Source organism: Phodopus roborovskii, unplaced genomic scaffold (assembly GCF_943737965.1).
Source record: "Phodopus roborovskii unplaced genomic scaffold, PHOROB, whole genome shotgun sequence".
Classification (NCBI taxonomy): Eukaryota; Metazoa; Chordata; class Mammalia; order Rodentia; family Cricetidae; genus Phodopus; species Phodopus roborovskii.
This window is the reverse complement of record NW_026126571.1, coordinates 1,533,692-1,552,950: the sequence shown is the minus strand read 5'-3', so window position 1 is coordinate 1,552,950 and position 19,259 is coordinate 1,533,692. Positions and strand designations below refer to the sequence as shown.

Below are 19,259 nucleotides of genomic sequence, written 5' to 3'. Positions count from 1 at the left end.
GCTTCCAGATCCCGTGGCTCTGTCCCAGCTTGTCACCATCACCGTGACTTGTCCTGTCCTGAAATGCCAAGGCTGTCCGTCCTGCATGAGACCTTGGCTGTGGTGCCTATGCCCCTGCCTCTCACAGCTGCCTCCCAGCCCTGTCCCCAGGAGTCACAGGCAACAGCACAACTTTCCTGATTTCAGTGGCTCAGAAGGGAGGTGGACATGCATGGGGGGAGTTCCCGTCTCCCGGATAAAGCACAAGCTGATGTGGTGGTTGGTCAAGCCTGCCCCCAGGGGCTTCCATTCCTCAGCCCTAGGATTTGGAGATCTCCCGGGCAGGGGAGGCACTAGAATGCCTGGAGTCGAGGGAACTAGGTCAGGGTGCACTGCCATCAGAGCAGGAAGCAAGGCTCTATTGTATCTACACTGCTTCCTGTCCATGGAGAGGGAAATGTGCCCCTTTCTGTGGGCACAAGTCTGCCCACTGAAAAGATGTTTCCAAGAAACCCCAAGGTCTCACCTGTGCTCCCTGACTAAAGGTGGGTAAAGTGAAAATCCCCAACCTGAGAGACAGGTCGGCGTGTCCTGGCGGTGTCAGGCGTGACCCCCACTTGTGGTCCCTTTGCTTTCTCCCCAGGGGACCAACCCAGCTTCTGGGTGCTGGGCTTACTTCAGTCTTTAGCAGTCAAGAGCCAGAGTTGGGGATGGGGCGTCGGGCTCCCTGAGAAGCCCCATAGCCCATCCTCCGGCCCTCAAAGGGAAGCCCTTTGTGTCTTACAAGGCACAGAAAAAGGTGTGAGGGCTGTGGTGCTCCAGCAGCACAGGGTCTATGGAGGGCTCATGGGTGGCAGCCAGCTGGCGTCTCTCCCGCTCCCGCTCCCACCCGCCACACAGCCTGGCCCGAGCACCCGTGAAGCAGCATGTTTGGCTTGAGGACTTCATGCTTGCGCAGGCTGCTTTTCCCCATAGTATGGCAAAAGCGTATACGCTCCTGCCCAGAACCCCAGCAATCAGGTGACCTCTCTTTGTTGTTTCTTTTTTAAACCCTATGACAACGGAGGCCAAGTCCTCTCAGGAATTGCCTCAGAAACCAAACAAAGAGGCCTTGTTCCCAAGGCCTGCTGCCACAAGGTTTGGCGCCTTTGAGCTTTCCTGTCCCCAGCCCTTAATGTAGAATGCTTCAAAACACAGGCAGTGAGCTGTCAACCCAAGTCTCTGTAAGGCGCTAAGTTGAAAGAAAACTTCCCAGAGTGACAATTGGTGCCAAAGACATAGTTCCAGTGAACTTGGAAGACGTGTGACTGAGTGGGATATGGCCCAGTGCCCAGGAGTTAACCGCTCGCTGATGGGTAGAGCCTACCCTGTCAGCCCTTCTACCCGTGGCCACACTTTCTCACCCAGCCTTGGCTCAGGCCAGCGTCTCTGTATATATTACTGTGCAGTGTGTATACTTACTCCTGGACAAGTGAGCTCACCTGTAGTCTTGCCCAGGTACAAGGCTGCAGGTTGGCTGAAGAGCAGAACATTAGGCTTTCCTCGACTCTTTGGGACCTTAGTCTGAGACTGCCCGACAATCAAGCAGGCACCCCACCATGAGGCCAGCAGTCCCGGGGAGGCTTGTGGGACTCGCAGCGTCCACTGCCCCCTGGCAGGGATCTCAGCTGGCCCCCAGGCCCTGCCTTCCCTGCACATCAGGCAGAAGGGTTTACTTGTGTTTCTACAGTGGTGCCTGTACCTCCAGCCCCCAGGGGCCTCCCTGGCCCCACTTTTCTGCCCCACCCAGGCACACCCCAGCACTTTGCTCCATGTCACCCGGATGCCCTTTGCCGAATGCATTGAGCATATGTATTTAAAAGGATTCATGGGCATCAGAGAATTTATGGTTCTGTATCCAATAAAAGGTGATGAAACTGGAAAAAAAAATGGATGTAACATACTGCCATTATTTGTTAGACACGAAAACCCCTACCCTTTGTTTCCAAGAGTCACAGTAGCCCAGGCTGGCCTCAAACTCAATACTGAAGACAGCCTTGAGTTGCAGCTTTCAGGTGTCAAGGAGTACAAGTGTGCATCTTGCCAAATTTGTGTGGTCCTGGGAATTGCATCCAGGCACCTTATGCATACTAGGCAAGCACACCACCAAGAGACACCATCAGGCTCTTCTGTAGCTATGGACACTGACGCAGGCGTCCCCCTTAGAGCTGCAGACAATGCTGGAGAAAGGCCCGAGACTGCTCAAGCCTGCTCTGCTGCCCAGATATACCAAGCCTCCATTGCAGGGTAAGAAGCAGAGGGACTGCACCCCACAGACCCACTTCAGGAGGCTTTAGCTACCAATCATTTCCACCTATGAGAGACCAAATTGTTAGTATAGCTTGGCCTTAATTTCCCCAATTTTACATAATGGGTTTTTATGCATAATAGCACCTGTTTAAATTTAAACACACACACCTCAAACGTGTCTATCATAAACTGCAAACTGTACAAATAATCCTTGAGAGCCTACTGCCCCAACCTGATCACACACTCCAGAGTGCAAAGTCCAGAGTGCACACCTGCCCACAAACCCTATCCTGCTTCAAGACCATCTAACTGTTAAGTGCAGGGTTCAAATTCTCTATTCCTTCACAGATTCAGGAAGCAAGAAGTTCAGTTACTCATCACAACCCCTTCAGCTCTAATAGCCACTATCTACAGCTCTAGCTTGGGACAGTTAGCAGAAAAGACACGGGAAGATGCTGCCTGTCTTCTGTGCCAACACCATTAACTGCCCCCAGTCACAAGAAAGCAGGACCTGGGATGGAGGCATGAGCCAGTCATTGCAGCTTACTCACCCTGGGTTCAACCCACAATACCAGTTCAAAAAAAAAAAAACTCTCGGGATGACCGAGCATAGAAGAACAGCTCCAAGGCCGTGTAAAGGTGCAGAGATCCTATGACATCCTATGACGTCCTAACGCTTTCCCCAGATCTCTCATTTCAGAATATTTTAAGAGGAAGGACACGTGTAAGCTCAGAGAACATGAGACGTGGAAAGAGCAGACAGAACGTAAGTCGTCTACAGTGATGGAAGTAATTCTGTGTGCCGAATCTGCTCTAGGACTACAGACGATACCAGGAGGAAAGGAATCACCACACATTTCGCTCCTGCTCTGAACTGCACCTGCACTGAGACTTACAGACAATCTCATTCTGAAAGGAAGAAGTTTATGGGAAAAACTGACCAAATAATCTTAAGTTTTATTTAAATAACCTCCAGGGAGAACACAGCAGACTAATGAACCGTATTCTCACCACCAATTCCCTCATCAGGGGGTGCGACCGCCACTCAGTGAAGGCGGCCTTGGCCTCGACCCCGGCCAGCTGCTGGGGGAGCATCCACGGTAGAGCGGGGGTTCTTGATAGTCTCATCCACAGACACGATAAGGCAGGCAGCCTCAGAAGCTGCCGTCAGGGCATTGATGCGCACCATGGCTGGCTCCCACACGAAGGCCTGGAAGTTGTCGGTGATGCCCTCATTGTTGATGTCCACCCCATACCACATGCCCCCCTGAAAGAGAGGGAGGAAGGCACTTTAGAACGACTTCTCCTCTTCCTGCACACCTTCCAAAGGTCTCAATTGCCAGGAATTTAGGATTGATGGCACTTTCCCAAGAGAACCTGAAGAAAACGGCACCTTTCCCCACCTGCCAACACCTGCTTCCAACTCTGGGCATGCTGATCATAAGCACCCAGGCCCTTCCAGAGAGCTGCTGTTCCCAGACCTGGCCACTATGCCAGGGAGTTGTCCACTATACCCAGCAGTGACCACATTGCCAGACAGCACATACCTAAGAGCCTACCCTCACCCATCCAATCCCTGAACCCCAGAACAGGGAATCACCTGTGCATGCCGAGCCCGAAGCTTGTTAAGGATGTTTGTGGCGTCAAAGCCAGCGTTGTCACACAGCTGTCGTGGAATAATTTCCAGCGCCTTGGCATACGCCCCAATCAACAGCTGCTGCTTCCCTGGAATGGTCCTTGAGTAATCCCGCAGGTATTTGGAGAGCTCCATCTCAATGGCTCCACCACCAGCCACCACAGAGTCATTCTGCAGAAACCAAATGGCTCACAATGTAGCGGGGCTCAATCCCAGGCTTCAAGTTGGGCCACACAGCAAACCCTCCTTCCCAGAAAGTGAATGAATACCTCTTGTTCTGTCCCCACCCCAAGCTCCAGGTGTTCAGCCAGACACAGCTAGCACCCAGCCCACCTCAGCTAAAAGGTCACTGTCAAGGTCAACCACAGATGGCTTGGGCGTGGGGACTTCAGGAGGACCGCTGAATAGATCAGCCCCAGTTTGTTAACTAGTTTTGGCCTATGCAGGGTCCCAGCACTCAGGAGGCAGAGGCAGGTGGGTCTCTGTGAGTTCCAGGACAGCCAGGGATACAAAGAAACCAAAAAAAAAAAAAAAAAAAAAAAAAAAAAAAAAATAAATAAGACAACAGCATGGCCTGCCTGTATGTGAGGCTGAAGTTACTTCTCCGTGATTTGTGGGATAAATGAGAACTTAGTCTGTCTGTGGTATGCAGGGGAAAATCAAAGCCCAACATGTCACCTAGGAAGAACAAGTTATCAGCTCTAGAGTTAGGGGACTCCTGGTACCTTAATGGCCCGCCTCACAATCATGATAGCATCATGCAGGGACCGTTCCGTCTCCTCCATAAACTGTTCCGCGCCACCACGGAGGATGATGGTGCATGTCTTGGCCTTGGGGCAGCCAGTGAAGAAATTGTACCTATGTCAGGAACAACGGTGCACACATGAATTGCTGCCCGACCTCTTGCTGCCTGGCCTCCCTGCCAAGCCCTCCCAAGAGAAGCAGCTTCTTCATTGAGGCTGTCAACCCTAACCTTGGGAGTACTTTTGAGGCAGGGCTGGGGTGATACCATTGGAGCACGAAAGCTTGTGGAATTAGATCTAAGATCTGACTAGAACTACTTCCCTTCTGTAACACTATACCTGAGCCCTATCTACCCCTCCACCCAACAGCGCCTTGAAAAAAGGAAGAGTACAAGGCACATACCACAACCGTAACTTGACAAAAAAGGGGTTGGGCAGACGTATGCAGTTCCTGGGAGCTGAGCCATAGACTCACCTCTCGCCTCCGATCTGGGTCTCTTCAAACACCTGGCAGCGGCCTAGCACATCTGGAACCAGAGCATTCACACTCGTCTGAATTGAGCCTCCACAGGCCTGAGGAGCAAGGGAAAAAAAAAAAATCAGTGAGGCTAACTGTCCTCCTGCCACCCACTCAATAGGATGGTTTCCATGCTGAGGCTGCCACAGAAGCTTCTTTACCCTAACCTCTAGACGATCCCCACTACCCTGCAAAAAGATGCAATCAAAACAGTACCAAACACACAAAAGGCAAAAGGGTCTAGTTCAAAGAAGATAGAGACCTGATGTCTAGTACTCTAGGTCTAGCAACTCTGTTCAGGAACAGTTCTTTGGACTGGCCCCACTTGAGAAACCGAGAGAGAAAGCCTTGGCTGTAAGCAATGCCCACTGAGCCTGACCCACTGACCAATGTGCTGCTGTGTAGCATCTACTTCCTGACCTGTCTAGGTCAGAAAAGTCCATTATTGGGTATACAGACACTGGAATGGAGCATTTCTTGACAAACAGTTAATACAGGGACAATCTGACAATTATATCAGCTCAGGGCCGTGAAGGGTTGCTTACCATCATTGTCCTCTTCAGATCCTCCTCAGGCACACGGCCAGCACAGAACATGTCCCTATCAGCAAAGTACTGGGTAGCCACATCCCCAATGGGGAGTTTGGACAAGATGACTTTGGCTCCAGACTGATGGATCTTCTCTAACTTGTCATAAAGAATGTTCCACTCAGCATCAACAATTGCCTGATAATCCTAGAGATCACAAAAAAGACGAAGGTGTTTGGGTATGGAAGTTGGTGAACAGGGTAGGCTAAGGCTAACCCAACTCCTCCCCCCACAGAAAACATCTGGGAATTCAGAGGGGCCAGCAGTCCAAACATACAAGGACCATTAAAAGCAATCCCGTAACATTTTCAAACACAAATAAACAGAGTAATTTCCAAAGAGTGAGCTTTGCCTAGTGATTTCCCAAAACGTCCTCTCCTACCACGAAGGGCATTCTATGCTGGGAAACATTGCTTCCTAAAGGCAGCCTTGGGAACCACAATGGTAGTAACACAGTTCAAGAGGGAAAGAGACCTGTCTAATCAAGGAGAATCACAAATACAGGCAAGCTTGTCACCCCAGCCGCTCAGGACCAAGGTAAGAAGATTACAAATTCAAGTCCAGCCTAAGAAATTTAACAAGGCAAATAGTATATACCTTTAATCCCAGCACTAGCAAGGCAGAGGTAGACAAGTATCTGTGAGGCCAGCCTGGTCTACATATCAAATTCCAGGACAGACAGAGCTACATATTAAGACCCTGTCTCAAAAAGGGGGGGGGGGCTATACACCTTTAATCCCAACACTCGAGAGGCAGAGGCAGAGCCTCTGTATTTGAGGTTAGCCTGGTCCACAGAGCAAGTTCTAGGATAACTGGGCTACACAGAGGAATTTCATCTTAAGGAAAGTTAAAAAGGGGCAAGGGACTGGGAATGAAACTCAGCAGTAGAGCCCTACTCAGTGCATGTGAACCTTATTATGAAGAGAGTAACAAAACGAAAACTTCAGGCAAGCTGGAGCGCCCATCCCTAAGAGGTAGAGCACAGATGCTCAATGTTTTCACTTTTAAACTACCCAGGTGGACTTCAAGTAGAACAAAGAGAAAATGAGTGGGCCGAGTATGCAGCCGTGCACGGGCATGGAAGAGCTAAGACAGGGTGCCCACAGGGACCCAGAAAGTTCCCTGTCTCCTCACCCCTGATGGGGTCCCTACCTCCACCGTGTGGACTCTGATTTCAGCATTATCTTTCTCTGCTTTCAGCTCAAGCTCAACATTTAAGAGGGCAATCTTGGGGTCCTTATACTTCTTGGGCTGCATTTCAAACCCAGCATAAGAGAAAGTCTTCTTGAATGCGACACCGGCCACCAGCTGAGACTCCTGGTTAAAGACGAGACATGCAATGATTTGGTTACAGCCAGAAATCCAGTCCATCCATGAGCCCAGAAGAGTGAACCCCACTTCCCACTACTGTGGTAGTCTTGTCATCATCACCGCAAACTCTGGGACAAAGCCACCTTTCTTTAAATGACACAGAATGTATTTTAGTTGCCCCTTTAAGGTGAGATATCATTCAATCTGTAGAGAGACAAGCATGGTAAAGGGTATCTGGGCTGTGCTTTATAGCTGGGTTGGGATCAGAGAATAAGAATAAACAAATGGGAGGAAAGATAACAGTGACTACTGTTACTGTGGCCCTGCTATAGCCTTGGTCTAGGCGTGCAGGCTTCACATAGTTACAGGAACGTCACGTCACCCTGCAACACAAAGGATGGATCCTAAGCAATCAAGATAGAAGATGGCTGACACTCACCCTTACTGCCACACCCACCAGGCTCTTAACATGGGCTGTGGTGACCCAGCAGACTCCAGTCCCCAGGCTTGTGAAGCAAGTGATTTACACACTGAGCCATCTCTCAGTTTTCCAGTTTTCTCTACCTAATGTTTTGAGACAGAGCCTTTCCTCTGAACCAAAGCACCACACTTCAGCTGAATGGCTGGCAGGGAGCCTGGTTATCTTTTGTACAGGGTTGGGATACTAAGGTTCCCAACCTTAAGATGGATAAGGAGCCATCTTATCAGCCACTTTAGGAATTTCACAAAGGCCAAGCACAGTGCTATAAGCCTATCATCCCAGTCATCCAGGAAGCAGAGACTGGAAAATTACAAGTCTGAGGCCAGGCTGAACTAGTAGTGAGATCCTATCTCAAACCAAACAAGAGTTTTAGGGCTGGACCTGTACGTGCACACTTTTAACTTTTAACCCCAGCTCCGGGGAGTCAGAGGCAGCTGATGACTGAGTTTGAGGACAGACTGGTCACACACACACACATGTAATCTTAAACAAATAAACAAATAACAACAACAACATCAACAACACACAAAAACAAAAACCAGAGTTTTTCCGTGAATTTGATGAAATGCTGGACACTCCAGGAACAGAAGTGTCCCAGATAAAGTTATTAGGCCTGGGGCACACTGCAGCATTACAACACTAAGTAGCATATCCATGGTCCCGTTCATCCCCTCCACCCAGAAGATGCGAGAGTTTTCCTAGACAAGTGGCTTACAGACTACAAGAAGCACAACGATAAAAAAAAAATAATAATAATAATAATAAAAACAAAAGTACAGTAGGCCAGATATGGAAAGCACAAAAACAGCACAGATAAACTAATGTCAAAAAATGTTTCCAGATAGTTGTCCCTGTGTTAAAAATAAATCAGAGCTATTCAGTCCAATACAGCAGACACCAATCACATGTTGCTATTTAAATAAAAACAGATTCAATTTAAAATTCAATTTCTTTGTTACATTAGCTGTTATTTTCAGTGTTCAGACATGGAAAGGGCTATTGTTCAACAGAAGGATGTACTGGATAGTACAAGTTAGGGGTTATCAATGCTAACATGGACCAATTGCTACAAAAGTGCTAAATGTACAAAACAAAACCACACTACAGAACACCAATATGCATCAGAAGCAACCACTGGTATTATTATGGCATGCATGCACACACAGTGTGTATACAGAGTTCTAGGTTACTCTATGTGAGTGGCAACAATGGCTACCTAAGGGGTAGAGGGGTAATGGGACAATTAATCTTAAGCTCCCGTTATGGTTTAAACTATAAAGAGAAATTAATACAAGGGGAAGTTTGGCAGTAGCCCTTAAGAGTGGACTGCTGAATACCGCTAGGATTTATCTTTGGAGAATTCTCAAGTAATTTATCCAAACCAATCTTTCCAAAAACCCTGAAACCGATACAGAGAAAAAGGGTTCTGAATGGCCCAGGTCCACTCTCCCACTCTGATGATAAACAACCCGAAGACGGCAGGCAGCATGGACTAAGTGGTCACATCGGCCCGGCCGCCTTACCTGCGTGCCCCTTGCCCACGCTGTGAACTCTGCTCCCACATGAAGTTGTTGCTGTCTAGGGAGGACACAACAGGCTCACCTCTAGGGCTCCACCCTGAACTTTCTTGATGCCAATCATTTTAAGCTGCAGCAACTCATCAAGCATCATCACAGCATCAACCACCGTCTTGGCGAAGAAGGCCTTCTGCTGAGAGATCAGCTTGGAGCTCAGGGCTGTCATTGCACACTTTTCCAGCATCTTCCTCTGCTCTCTGCAGCACAGGGCACAACTGGTGTTGAGCTTACAGCACAGGAATGGTACATTCCAAACAATACTCTACATGTTAGCCATTAGACAGTACGGCAGAAATGCACATTTGACAACAGCAAGTATCAAACCCATCATTTAAATAAAAACCTACCTTAGCAGCGGTACATACACACCACCCCATTACTTTCCCTTTAGCTCAAAATGCAACACCCACCCCTCTTCATCTTTCTCCTTTTCTATCGTTAGGGTGGGTTATTGGCAACTGACAGCCGATGTAATCACCCACACCCCACCCGCCTCAGTGCCGGCTCTTCCATGCTGCACAGCCCAGGGTCCGAAAGAAACAAAGAGCCTCCTGCCCGTACAGACACTACAACATGCTGACATACCAGCTTGGCCACACGCTATCACGACTCTGACAAAGCCCATGGGAAACTTACACTTTATCTTGTTTCTTCACAGTCACAGCAATTTCTTTGATTTTGTTAACAGCCTGCCAAAAACACAAGTTGAGTGAATCTCACATTAAACACAGGGCAGTGGAGTGGATCCAAAGCGGCAAGCAAGATCATAAGCGTTTCTCCTGGGCCTGTAGCTGCCTGGGAAAACGTAAAGCTCTGCCACCTCGAAAACTCTCAGAAAGATTGGGCAGGAATAGTGTTCTGAAGAATTATCGGGTATTTCTAGGACTTGTCTCTGGGACTGTCAATGGACTTGAAACTGACAGGCTTGCCAGGTTAGGTCAAACTCTGGTTTACAAGTGGACAACATTTAGCACTTGGTATATTGCAAGTCATAAGTAATATATAAACCAGTATTTTAAACCAGCAAATCCCCTGCCAAAGCATTCCTTACATGTGACCTGATTTCAGTGTCAGCACTGGGAGAACAGAAAAGGAGAGAAAGGCCCACGGAGATTAAGTGACACGTCACAAGTCACACTATGAGAACTCAACAGTACAAACCGCAAGCTACTATGAGGTACCTGCTAAGAAACCAAATTGTACCCTATCTCACAAACCTTAAAAAAAAAAAAAAAAAGAAAAAGCATGAAAACTGTTCTGAGCCAGGTATACTGGCACACACTTGCAATCCTGCACTCGGGTGGCGGTGGGAGGAACAAACAAATCCAAGGCCAGCTTAGGCTACATGAAAAAGTAAATAAATATAGATCGTATTTAATACATATGTCCCTATTTTGTACACTCTAAATAATTAAAAACAGCTCTCATTTATAAAGAGCCTATGTCTACAAAATAGTCTATCAGGCTGATGCCAACCTGAGGCTTAGTCAGTCTCATCAAACAGCTACTGAAGGGTAGAGGTCTGGAAATGTCCACATAGCTGTACTCTGTGTGGTCCCTTCATACCCAGGAAAGGCATTTCCCAACAGAAATGTGAAGGAGCCTAGGTGTAAGGTCAAGTGAGTCCACGTAGCCCATACCAATTGGGTGGCTGTGCGGAACGCTCGGATGATAATCTGAGGGTGCAAGCCTTCCTCCACGTAGGGCTTCACCTGCTTCAGAAACTCAGCAGCCAGCAGGGTCACTGAGGTGGTGCCATCACCAACCTGGAAGAAGATGGCAAGAACACATGTTTTCTGCTATTCAGGGAATGAATAAATTGGGAGCTTGGTGAGGAGTAGAAGGGGATACGGGAGTTGGGAACGGACGTGAGGAGGAGAACATGAGAGAACAGGATGGTAATACTGGGGAAAGACAGAGAAGAACGGCAGGATAGAAACACTTTGTCTAATAGCCAGCTCTAAGAGAGCCAGAACTACAGAGGGACCCTATCTCAAAAAACAAAAATAAAAAATTTAAAAAGTTTTATACTGTAACTATTTTTATAAGTATGAAATACTTAACTAAATAAACAAAATAAAATCTCCAGTGGAAAGTATGAAGCACCGAAGGAGGCACTGTGTTCCAGCCTCCACTTAAATTTAATTTTCTATGACCGACTTTCTTACCTCGGCATCTTGGGATTTGGCAATGTCTACTAAAGTCTTTGCTGCAGGATGGACAACATCAAGGAGTTTCAGAATTGTGGCCCCATCATTAGAAATTGTAGCTTTGCCTTAAGAGAGAAAACAGTAACAATTAAACCCTGTTTCTTAATTCTATTTACTGAACCTGGACTCTACATACACCTTTTCTTGGAATTGGGACATAGCACAACATTCAGTTTGAGAATAGCCTGGGCTACACTGTCTCAAAGTAAGAGTAACCACTTAAGATAGTTTGGACACAATGGATATTATAACATCTCATGACAGTACAATACAGCTTTAAAAAAAGACTTAGGCCAGAAGAGGGCACCAGATCTCATTACAGATGGTAGTGAGCCACCATGTGGCTGCTGGGAATTGAACTCAGGACCTCTAGAAGAACAGCCGGTGCTGTTAACCTCTGAGCCATCTCTCAGCTTAATGGGCATTTTTTTCTTTCTGTGTTAGCAGCATGTTACAATGGGAGAGGACCCAGAGTATAGCAGTGTTTTTTTATTTCCAGTTTTAATTATGTACGTATGGGTATATGTATGCATGCATGCACACAGCTCCCTCAGGGGATTGGAAATTCAGAGGCAGCTATGAGCTGCCTGACATAGGTGTTAAGAACTAAACTCAGGTTACCTTAAAGAACAGCAGGCTCTCCTAACCACCGAGGCATCTTTCTCCCTTAGCCCCCAGTTTGTTCTATTTATGTCTCTAAGTCATACTTTCCTAGAAAGCAATAGACTCCTGAGCCCAGGTTCTCCTACAGATACCCACAGGATCCTGCAATTAATTCCTTAGAAGATCCTACAATCAATGGGATTTCTGATGGCAACCCTAACCCCAAATATCCCCCAGGCACACTTCTTCTCCTCTGCAAATCCCAAGAAGCCATGAAGACTTACCTCGACCATCCACAATAAGCTTGTCCATGCCACGGGGACCCAGTGTGGTTCTTACAGCCTCAGCAATCACTTGGCAGGCACTGATGTTACTCACAAGCTGAGGGATGCCTTGGGAGCTATCAGTCCCCTCTTTCAACAGGATAACTGGTGTGGGCTGGAGAAGAGAGAGCAAATGACTGCTTTTCATCATCGTCTGCTATTTGCTCCTCACAGGACAGTGGGCAGGGAAGGTACTCCCAATTCCACACTGACTTCACACCAAAACGCTGTCACCTCTAATACCCACTCCCAAATGCCTCCATGTGACTCAAGAGTAATTTTTGCCTCTCTTTAGCATTGGCCCAGAAGGGCCACCATCCCTGCATGGGCAGTCTTTACGTAACTACTGTAGAAGCTGTAAGTGAGAAGATAAGAGTGCTGCCTGTTCAGAGGCCTGCTGCGAGACTGCGAGGCTGCACTGCTTAGTTCTTTGCTAACACAAGCCAGGGTCAGTTGAGAAGAGCAATAGCAACTGAGGGAAGCCACCATCAGACTGGCCTAAATGTCTCTGGGGCATTTTCTTGATTGAGAGCCCAGGCCACTGGGGCTGGTGCCAGCCCATGAGCAGGTGGTCCCAGGTCTTGTTAAGGAAGCGGGCTGAGCAAGGCATGAGGAACAAGATAGTCTGCAATGTCCCTCCACATCCTCTGCTTCAGCTCCTGTGCTGTCTTCCCTTTATGGTGGACTGCAAACTGGAAGGCGAAGGAAACCCCACCCTCAAGTTGCTTCCATCATTGTGGTGGTTTGCATGAGAAAGCCCCCCCCCCCCCCCCCCCGTGGGCTCATGTTTTAATGCTTTGTCTGTTAGTGGAACTGCCCGGGGAAGACTAGTAGATGTGTCAAAAGTCCAAACCAGGCCTAGCGTCTCTCTTCCTGCTTACTGCCTGTGGATCAGGATACAGCTACTTCTCCAGGGCTATGCCTGCCGCCATGATCCTCACCATGATGATGATGGACTAATCCTCCGAAGCTGTAAGCAAGCCTCCAATTAAATGTTTTCTTCTATAAGTTGCCTTGGTCATGATGTCTTTTTGCAGCAATAGAACAGTAACTAATATAGTTATGGTGTTAATAACAGCAACAGAAACCTAACCAGGATAGGTATCTTTTCTCCAGTGTTCAAGAAATAGCTCGGACACTGGACTAGCTGGCAAACCAGAGCACCCTATATCTAAACCTGAGCCTTCAGGAGTAAGTGGTGAACCAGGTCATCTTCTCAGTACCGGACTAACCCTGCATGTAGGAGTAATTGGGGGGACCACCATCTCAGCATATTCACGCTTTGTTAGTAACTTCAACTGGAATTTACACAATGCAATAAAAATGTTGAATGCCACTGTCCCCTTGCTCACTTCAGATACTGAGAAGGAAAAGTACAAGACTGTTCCCATCTAAAAATAAGGAGCAAAGGAGTCACATTCCGGAGTCTAGTAATCCATGAGCTTAAATCCACAATAACTGAGAAACTCCTTTGGCTAGAACATCGTATGGCCAGTAAAGATGATGCCCAGAATAAAGCTGAAGAGTTGGGCAGGAAGTTAATCATACACACTTGAGATCAGCCACAGCAAGTTCAGGCTGTATTCCTACTTAAAATGCTCTGGAAGCACACACTGTGATTCAACTTAAGTCATTACCGGAACAACAGGAGGCAAGACACACGCAAGTGTATAAAGTCTGGAATTAATGAATAGTTTAACACAACACTCAATACATTTTTAAAAATATCTGGCAGATGATGGTGGCATATACCTTTAATCCCAGCACTGGAGAGGCAGATGCAGGAGGATCTCTGTGAGTTTGAGGCCAGAATGGTCTATAAAGGGAGTTCTAGGGCTACACAGAGAAACCATCTCAGAAAAGGAAAAAAAAAAAAAAAAAAAAAAAAAAATCTGTTACAGGACACAGAGGTGCATACACTACTGGGTTGAGGCAGTATGATCATTTCATGTTCTAGGCCTGCTTGGGCTACATGAGACCCTGTCTCAAAAAGAAAGAGAAACAAATAATTCACAAAGCAAAGAAACTGCATCAAACGTTGAGAGTGGGAGCTGCATAAATGGCCCTGGCCCAGCAATCAGGAGTGCACCACACTGCTCTTACAGAGGACCCGAGCTTGGATTCCAGCACCCATATCACATGGCTCACACCCACCTATCATTAAAGCTGCATGGCCTCCACGGGCACCCACACTCATATGTATATACCCACACACAAACACACAACATATGCAATTATAAGTAAATCCTTACAAAGGTTGTTTGCAGCAGTAAACCAAAAACCCAACAAAGCATGGGCTACATTTCAAAGAGCCCTCAGAGCAAAGCTGGCTAAAATTGAAGGAGAAACATTTCAATACAACCACAGAGGCAGCTCATGACCACCAGCACTACAAACGTACTCAGAGAACTGACTACAAGAGGAGAACATTTCCTAATTTGAGTCTTTCTATTGACACATGCCATGTTTTGTTTTGGTCAGGAACCCAGAAGCAGGAGCTGATGCAGATGCCATGAAAAAAATGAGCATATTGGCTTGTTCATCCAGCTTTCTTACCGAACCCAAGACCACAGCCCATAAAGGGCTGACCCTTTCTATGTCGATCATGAAGAAAACCTGCAGGACTGCCTGCAGCCCACTCTTAAGGAGGTACTTTCTCACTTGGGGATCCCCCCCTCAAATGACTCTAGCTTGTCTCAAGCTGACATAAGAATAGGCAGGACTGGGGGCTAGAGAAATGGCAGCAGTTTAAAAGCATTGACTTCTTCCAGAGAACCCAGGTTCAAATCCCAGCACCCATGTGGCAACTCACAACTTCAAGATCTGACAGCCTCACACAGAAATACATGCAGGCAAAACACTGATGCACATAAAATAACAAAAATAAATACATTATAAAAACCTAGCCAGAACAATCGTGAACGCTAACTGCAAAGAACTCTAAGCTAGCAAGCTCAAAACTTTAGCAAAGCTACAAGTCGGCAATAAAGTCCCACCTGCACCAACAAGGACAGTCAGGCCAGATGTCTTTAACACAGGCAGCTAACAAGAGGGTCAGCAAACACCCCAGGGGGCCTAGATAAGTTTCCAGGCAAAAGATTTCGTGTCTACCAACTGGCTCGGGGTAATGCCCAGGATGGGAAACTAAGGCAAAAGAAAAGAGGAACACCGGTCAAAAAAATATCCATAGCTGTTTGGGCAGCATGACAAACTTGAGCAAGCAACACAGGGAGGAGCGCACACTTTGTACCACGAGCTGCAGGAATTCACTGTGCTAAATAAAACCTGCTCAGACCGAGTCCTCCAAGTCCACTACAACCACCGTCATGAGGCAGTGGCAGCTACTGTTGCTTACAATTACACAGAACAGACCCTGCTCCAGCTCCAAGTCCCCAACACACCTACGGCCAGTCAATTCACGCCACGTCTCCTGATCCCTGTTCACACTGCAGTCAGAGATCCCACTGTCACAGAGTATCAGTCAGGGGCTTCAGAGAGTTGCAAGTTTCTGCAATCATGTGGATTCCCTGATCGATGTCCCGTGTGGGCTGGACACACAGGCGGCTTTTAGTGAGAGGGTGGGGTACTCTTAGCTTTCCTTCTCTGTGCTGAGAATTCCCTCTTCACGGCAGCCCATCTCCTCAACGGGCAGGCACCACAGGTCTCAATGTTCCTTGCTAAGTGCAGACCCCCTTCGCCCCGTTGTTGAACCCTTCTGTGCCTGTTATGCCAGGGAGTCTCACTCTATGTAGTAGAGGATGGGCTATCTCCTCCCTGCCTCTCAACTCCAGCAGGGTCAGATGGAGACGATGACCTTGGTGAGCCTCTGCTCCCAGCTTCTTCTTTTCCCTTTCTTAAAGGCTAGGCTTACTAGACCATATTTTTAAAAGTATAATTTTCAAGGAAACAGAATACTATTCAATTTTTTGTTAGGTTATTTCGTGAACATTTTTTGAACCATACTCGAAATCCCCTGCGAGCAACACAGGTACATAAGCTACAGGTCAATGGCAAGACACATGGCAACATAACCACCAGGGACAGTAGATCAGAAACCTGCCTCGCTGCATCCCAGACCCACTCAAACAGGCCCTGAACTTCATTTAGAAGGAACCCTAAACCCTGAAAACACTACAGTTCACATGTGCAAAACCAAAGGGTCTATAATTGAGTCTAGACTGGTAAATGGTATACATATTTATCAGTCTCAGACATGTTTAAATAAAGCATGGTTTCTGCCCAACATGGCAGACAGGGGATCCACAACAGGCATAGTGGTCAGCAAAAAGAAATTGCCTGGGGTTAAGGAGATGGCTCAGCAATTAAAAGTACTGTGTGCTCTTCAGAAGACTGGAGTTTGATTTTGCATCTAAAAGACAGCTCATAACCACCTGTAATCCCTTTAGACTCTATAGGTACCAGACATGCAAGTGATTCACACACCTGCACGCCTTTGGTCCCAGCACCTGGGAGGCAGAGGCAGGCAGATCTCTGTGAGTTGGAGGCCAGCCTGGTCTACAGAGCTAGTTCCAAGACAGGCTCCTAAGTAATACAGAGAAACCCTGTCTCGAAAAAACAAACAAACAAACAAACAACCCCCCCCAAAATAAAAACAAAAAAGTTTAAAAAGAAAACTATTCAAGAAAGACATTAGCAGTCCAATGAGACAGAAATGAAGATGCACTCAGGACCACACACTGCTTCCTAACTTGGTTAGAGAAGCATTATCTTTTAGTGAATGAAAACAACAGTACCAGGTGCTGGCCTCAAAATTGTATGCACAAGTCACAGAATCTACAAGACAGCTATAAGCCAATAAAGACCAATTTTTTCTTTATGTCCTCACCCACCCGCCAGGCTTTCTCTCTATAGCCCTGGCTGTCCTGGATCTCACCCTATATATAGGCCAGGGCTGCCTCTGCCTCCTGGGTGCAGGATTAAAGGAGTGCACCACCACTGCCAGGTTCAAAGTAAATGACTAGTTGTAGACAAACAGACTTTCAAATGGAAGAGAAGGTAAAAATAGTAATAAATGAAGTCATATTGGTCTAAGAAAAGGTATCAGGAGTAAAATGTAAATAGATTTGAGGCTGGAGCAATGGCTCAGCTGTTAGGAGGGCTTCCTGCTCTCTCTGAGGACAGGGAGTTTGATTCCCAATACCACAACCATCTGTAACTCCAGCCCCAAGAGCGAATTCAATGCCTTCTTCTGGCCACAGAGATAGCCACATGAATGAATGAAAGAATGAATACATACATACATACTCACACACACACCTAAAAAACAAAACAAAAGATTTGAAATAAATACTTTAAAAATATACATCAATCCACTAAGACTGGTCATGTAAAATAGGAAGAGATCCAGGACAGGACAGCCTGGGATACACAAAGAAATGCCTCCAAAGGGGAAGGGGGGGATGCTCCAAAAAGGTTTTATTTTAGTTTACAAATCCAGGTTATAGCCAGCGACTTAGTGGAGGTGGGGTGCCAAGTAAGCCGAAGCAGCTGCTCAAGAACAGAGAGAGATGAACACATGCATGCTGTTCATCTGCTAGAGCTCAGCTCGCTTTCTCCCTTTGCTCAGGGATTGGTGTCACCCATAGTGGGCTGGGTCTTCCCATACCAATTAAAGCAACCCAAACAATCAACTCCCCAGAGACCAACCTAATCTAGACAATCTCTCATTGAGACTCTCTTCCCTGGTGTCAAGCTGACAAAACTAATTTCCACAGTGGGCTACACCTGGAATTCCAGATAAGCCTTGAGCTACAAAAGAGAGTCTGCTGTTAAAAAAAAAAAAGTCTCAGGGGGCTGAAGAGATGGCTCAGCGGTTCTTCCAGAGGTCCCAGCAACTACATAGTGGCTCACAACTGTCTATAATGGGGTCTGATGCCCTTTTCTGGCATGCAGGGATACAGGGACAGAGCATTCATACCTTTAAAAAAAATTAATTAAAATTTGAAATAAAAAAAGTCTAGCTATAGCTAAGGGGTAGAAAAAGCAAATGAGGTCTTAGGTTCAACCCCCAGTACCTGAAACAATAAAAACAAAGCCACTACCGTTAGATTTAATGTTCTGTACAAGACCAGCTCTCTGTGTATGTCTGTGTGTGTATGTGAGAGAGAGAAGATACACAACTTAATGCCAGAAAGACAATAGATATACTAAAGCCTTGTAGACTACCCGAGACCAGTATGTTGACAGCATGGTGGACTCACATTTTAAAAAAGGGAGATACCTAGCAGGCAAACAAGCGAATTGGATACAGCAAGAGCAAGCAATCCAGACAAAGGATTGACGCTGAAAAGCAAAAATTAGCGTGTGAACTGATGCCGAGTGAGTGCACAGGATTCTGAAACTGACGGTGCTCGGTGATGTGGGACAGCTACAGGCACACCGTTCAGAGACTGCCATCTCCGCTGCCGTGCACCGCAACCGTCCCGCTATCCAGCCCAGCGCGAACGAACGAACGAACGAACGGGTTCTAACAGTTCCCGGTGTGCGGCAGCCGGGCTTGGGGACGCAAGCGGCCAGTGCCATGCCTGCAGGGCGCCACTCGGCCCGGCCCAAGGGTCCTCAGGCCGCCTGGGCGCTGTCTACACGCTCCCGGCCGGGGCGGCGGAGCGTGCCCCCGGTCCCGGGAACCCACATCTCCACTACGGGGAGAGCGGCCGAAGGAGGGAGGGAGGGCCCCGGCCCGAATCACCGCGAGGCCCCGTCGTCTCCGGGCCCGGTGGAGCCGCTAGCCCCAGTCGGCGGTCGTCAACCGCCCCGGCTCCGGGCCGTGGCCGCCCACAGGCAGGGAGGCCGGCGCGGGCGCTGCGGCCGCGGATGGCGGCGGATGCGCCGGGGGCCACTCACACTCACCATCATCTTGGAAGCCGCCTCGGGAGCCCGCTACGCTCGTCCGTGCTCGGCCTCGGAACCGCCCACCCAGGCCCACAATGCTCCGCGCCGGAGAAGCACCCGGAAGTTTCCGGCTGGACGTAGGCCGGGGGAG

The 19,259-nt window shown here is 47.8% G+C and overlaps 1 protein-coding gene across 1 annotated transcript; it reads right to left on the bottom strand.

Moving 5' to 3' along the window:
* Window positions 1-3,205: 3,205 nt before the first annotated feature.
* On the bottom strand, window positions 3,206-19,226 carry Cct7 (chaperonin containing TCP1 subunit 7). The gene is made up of 12 exons (XM_051202801.1): window positions 19,127-19,226; window positions 12,218-12,371; window positions 11,289-11,395; window positions 10,761-10,886; window positions 9,757-9,809; window positions 9,146-9,317; window positions 6,904-7,068; window positions 5,710-5,898; window positions 5,123-5,220; window positions 4,630-4,762; window positions 3,869-4,075; window positions 3,206-3,535 (listed from the first exon to the last, which is right to left on the bottom strand). The coding sequence occupies exons 1-12, from the start codon at window positions 19,130-19,132 to the stop codon at window positions 3,314-3,316; spliced, it is 1,632 nt and encodes a 543-aa protein (XP_051058758.1). The 5' UTR covers window positions 19,133-19,226; the 3' UTR covers window positions 3,206-3,313.
* Between the last annotated feature and the right edge of the window lie 33 nt (window positions 19,227-19,259).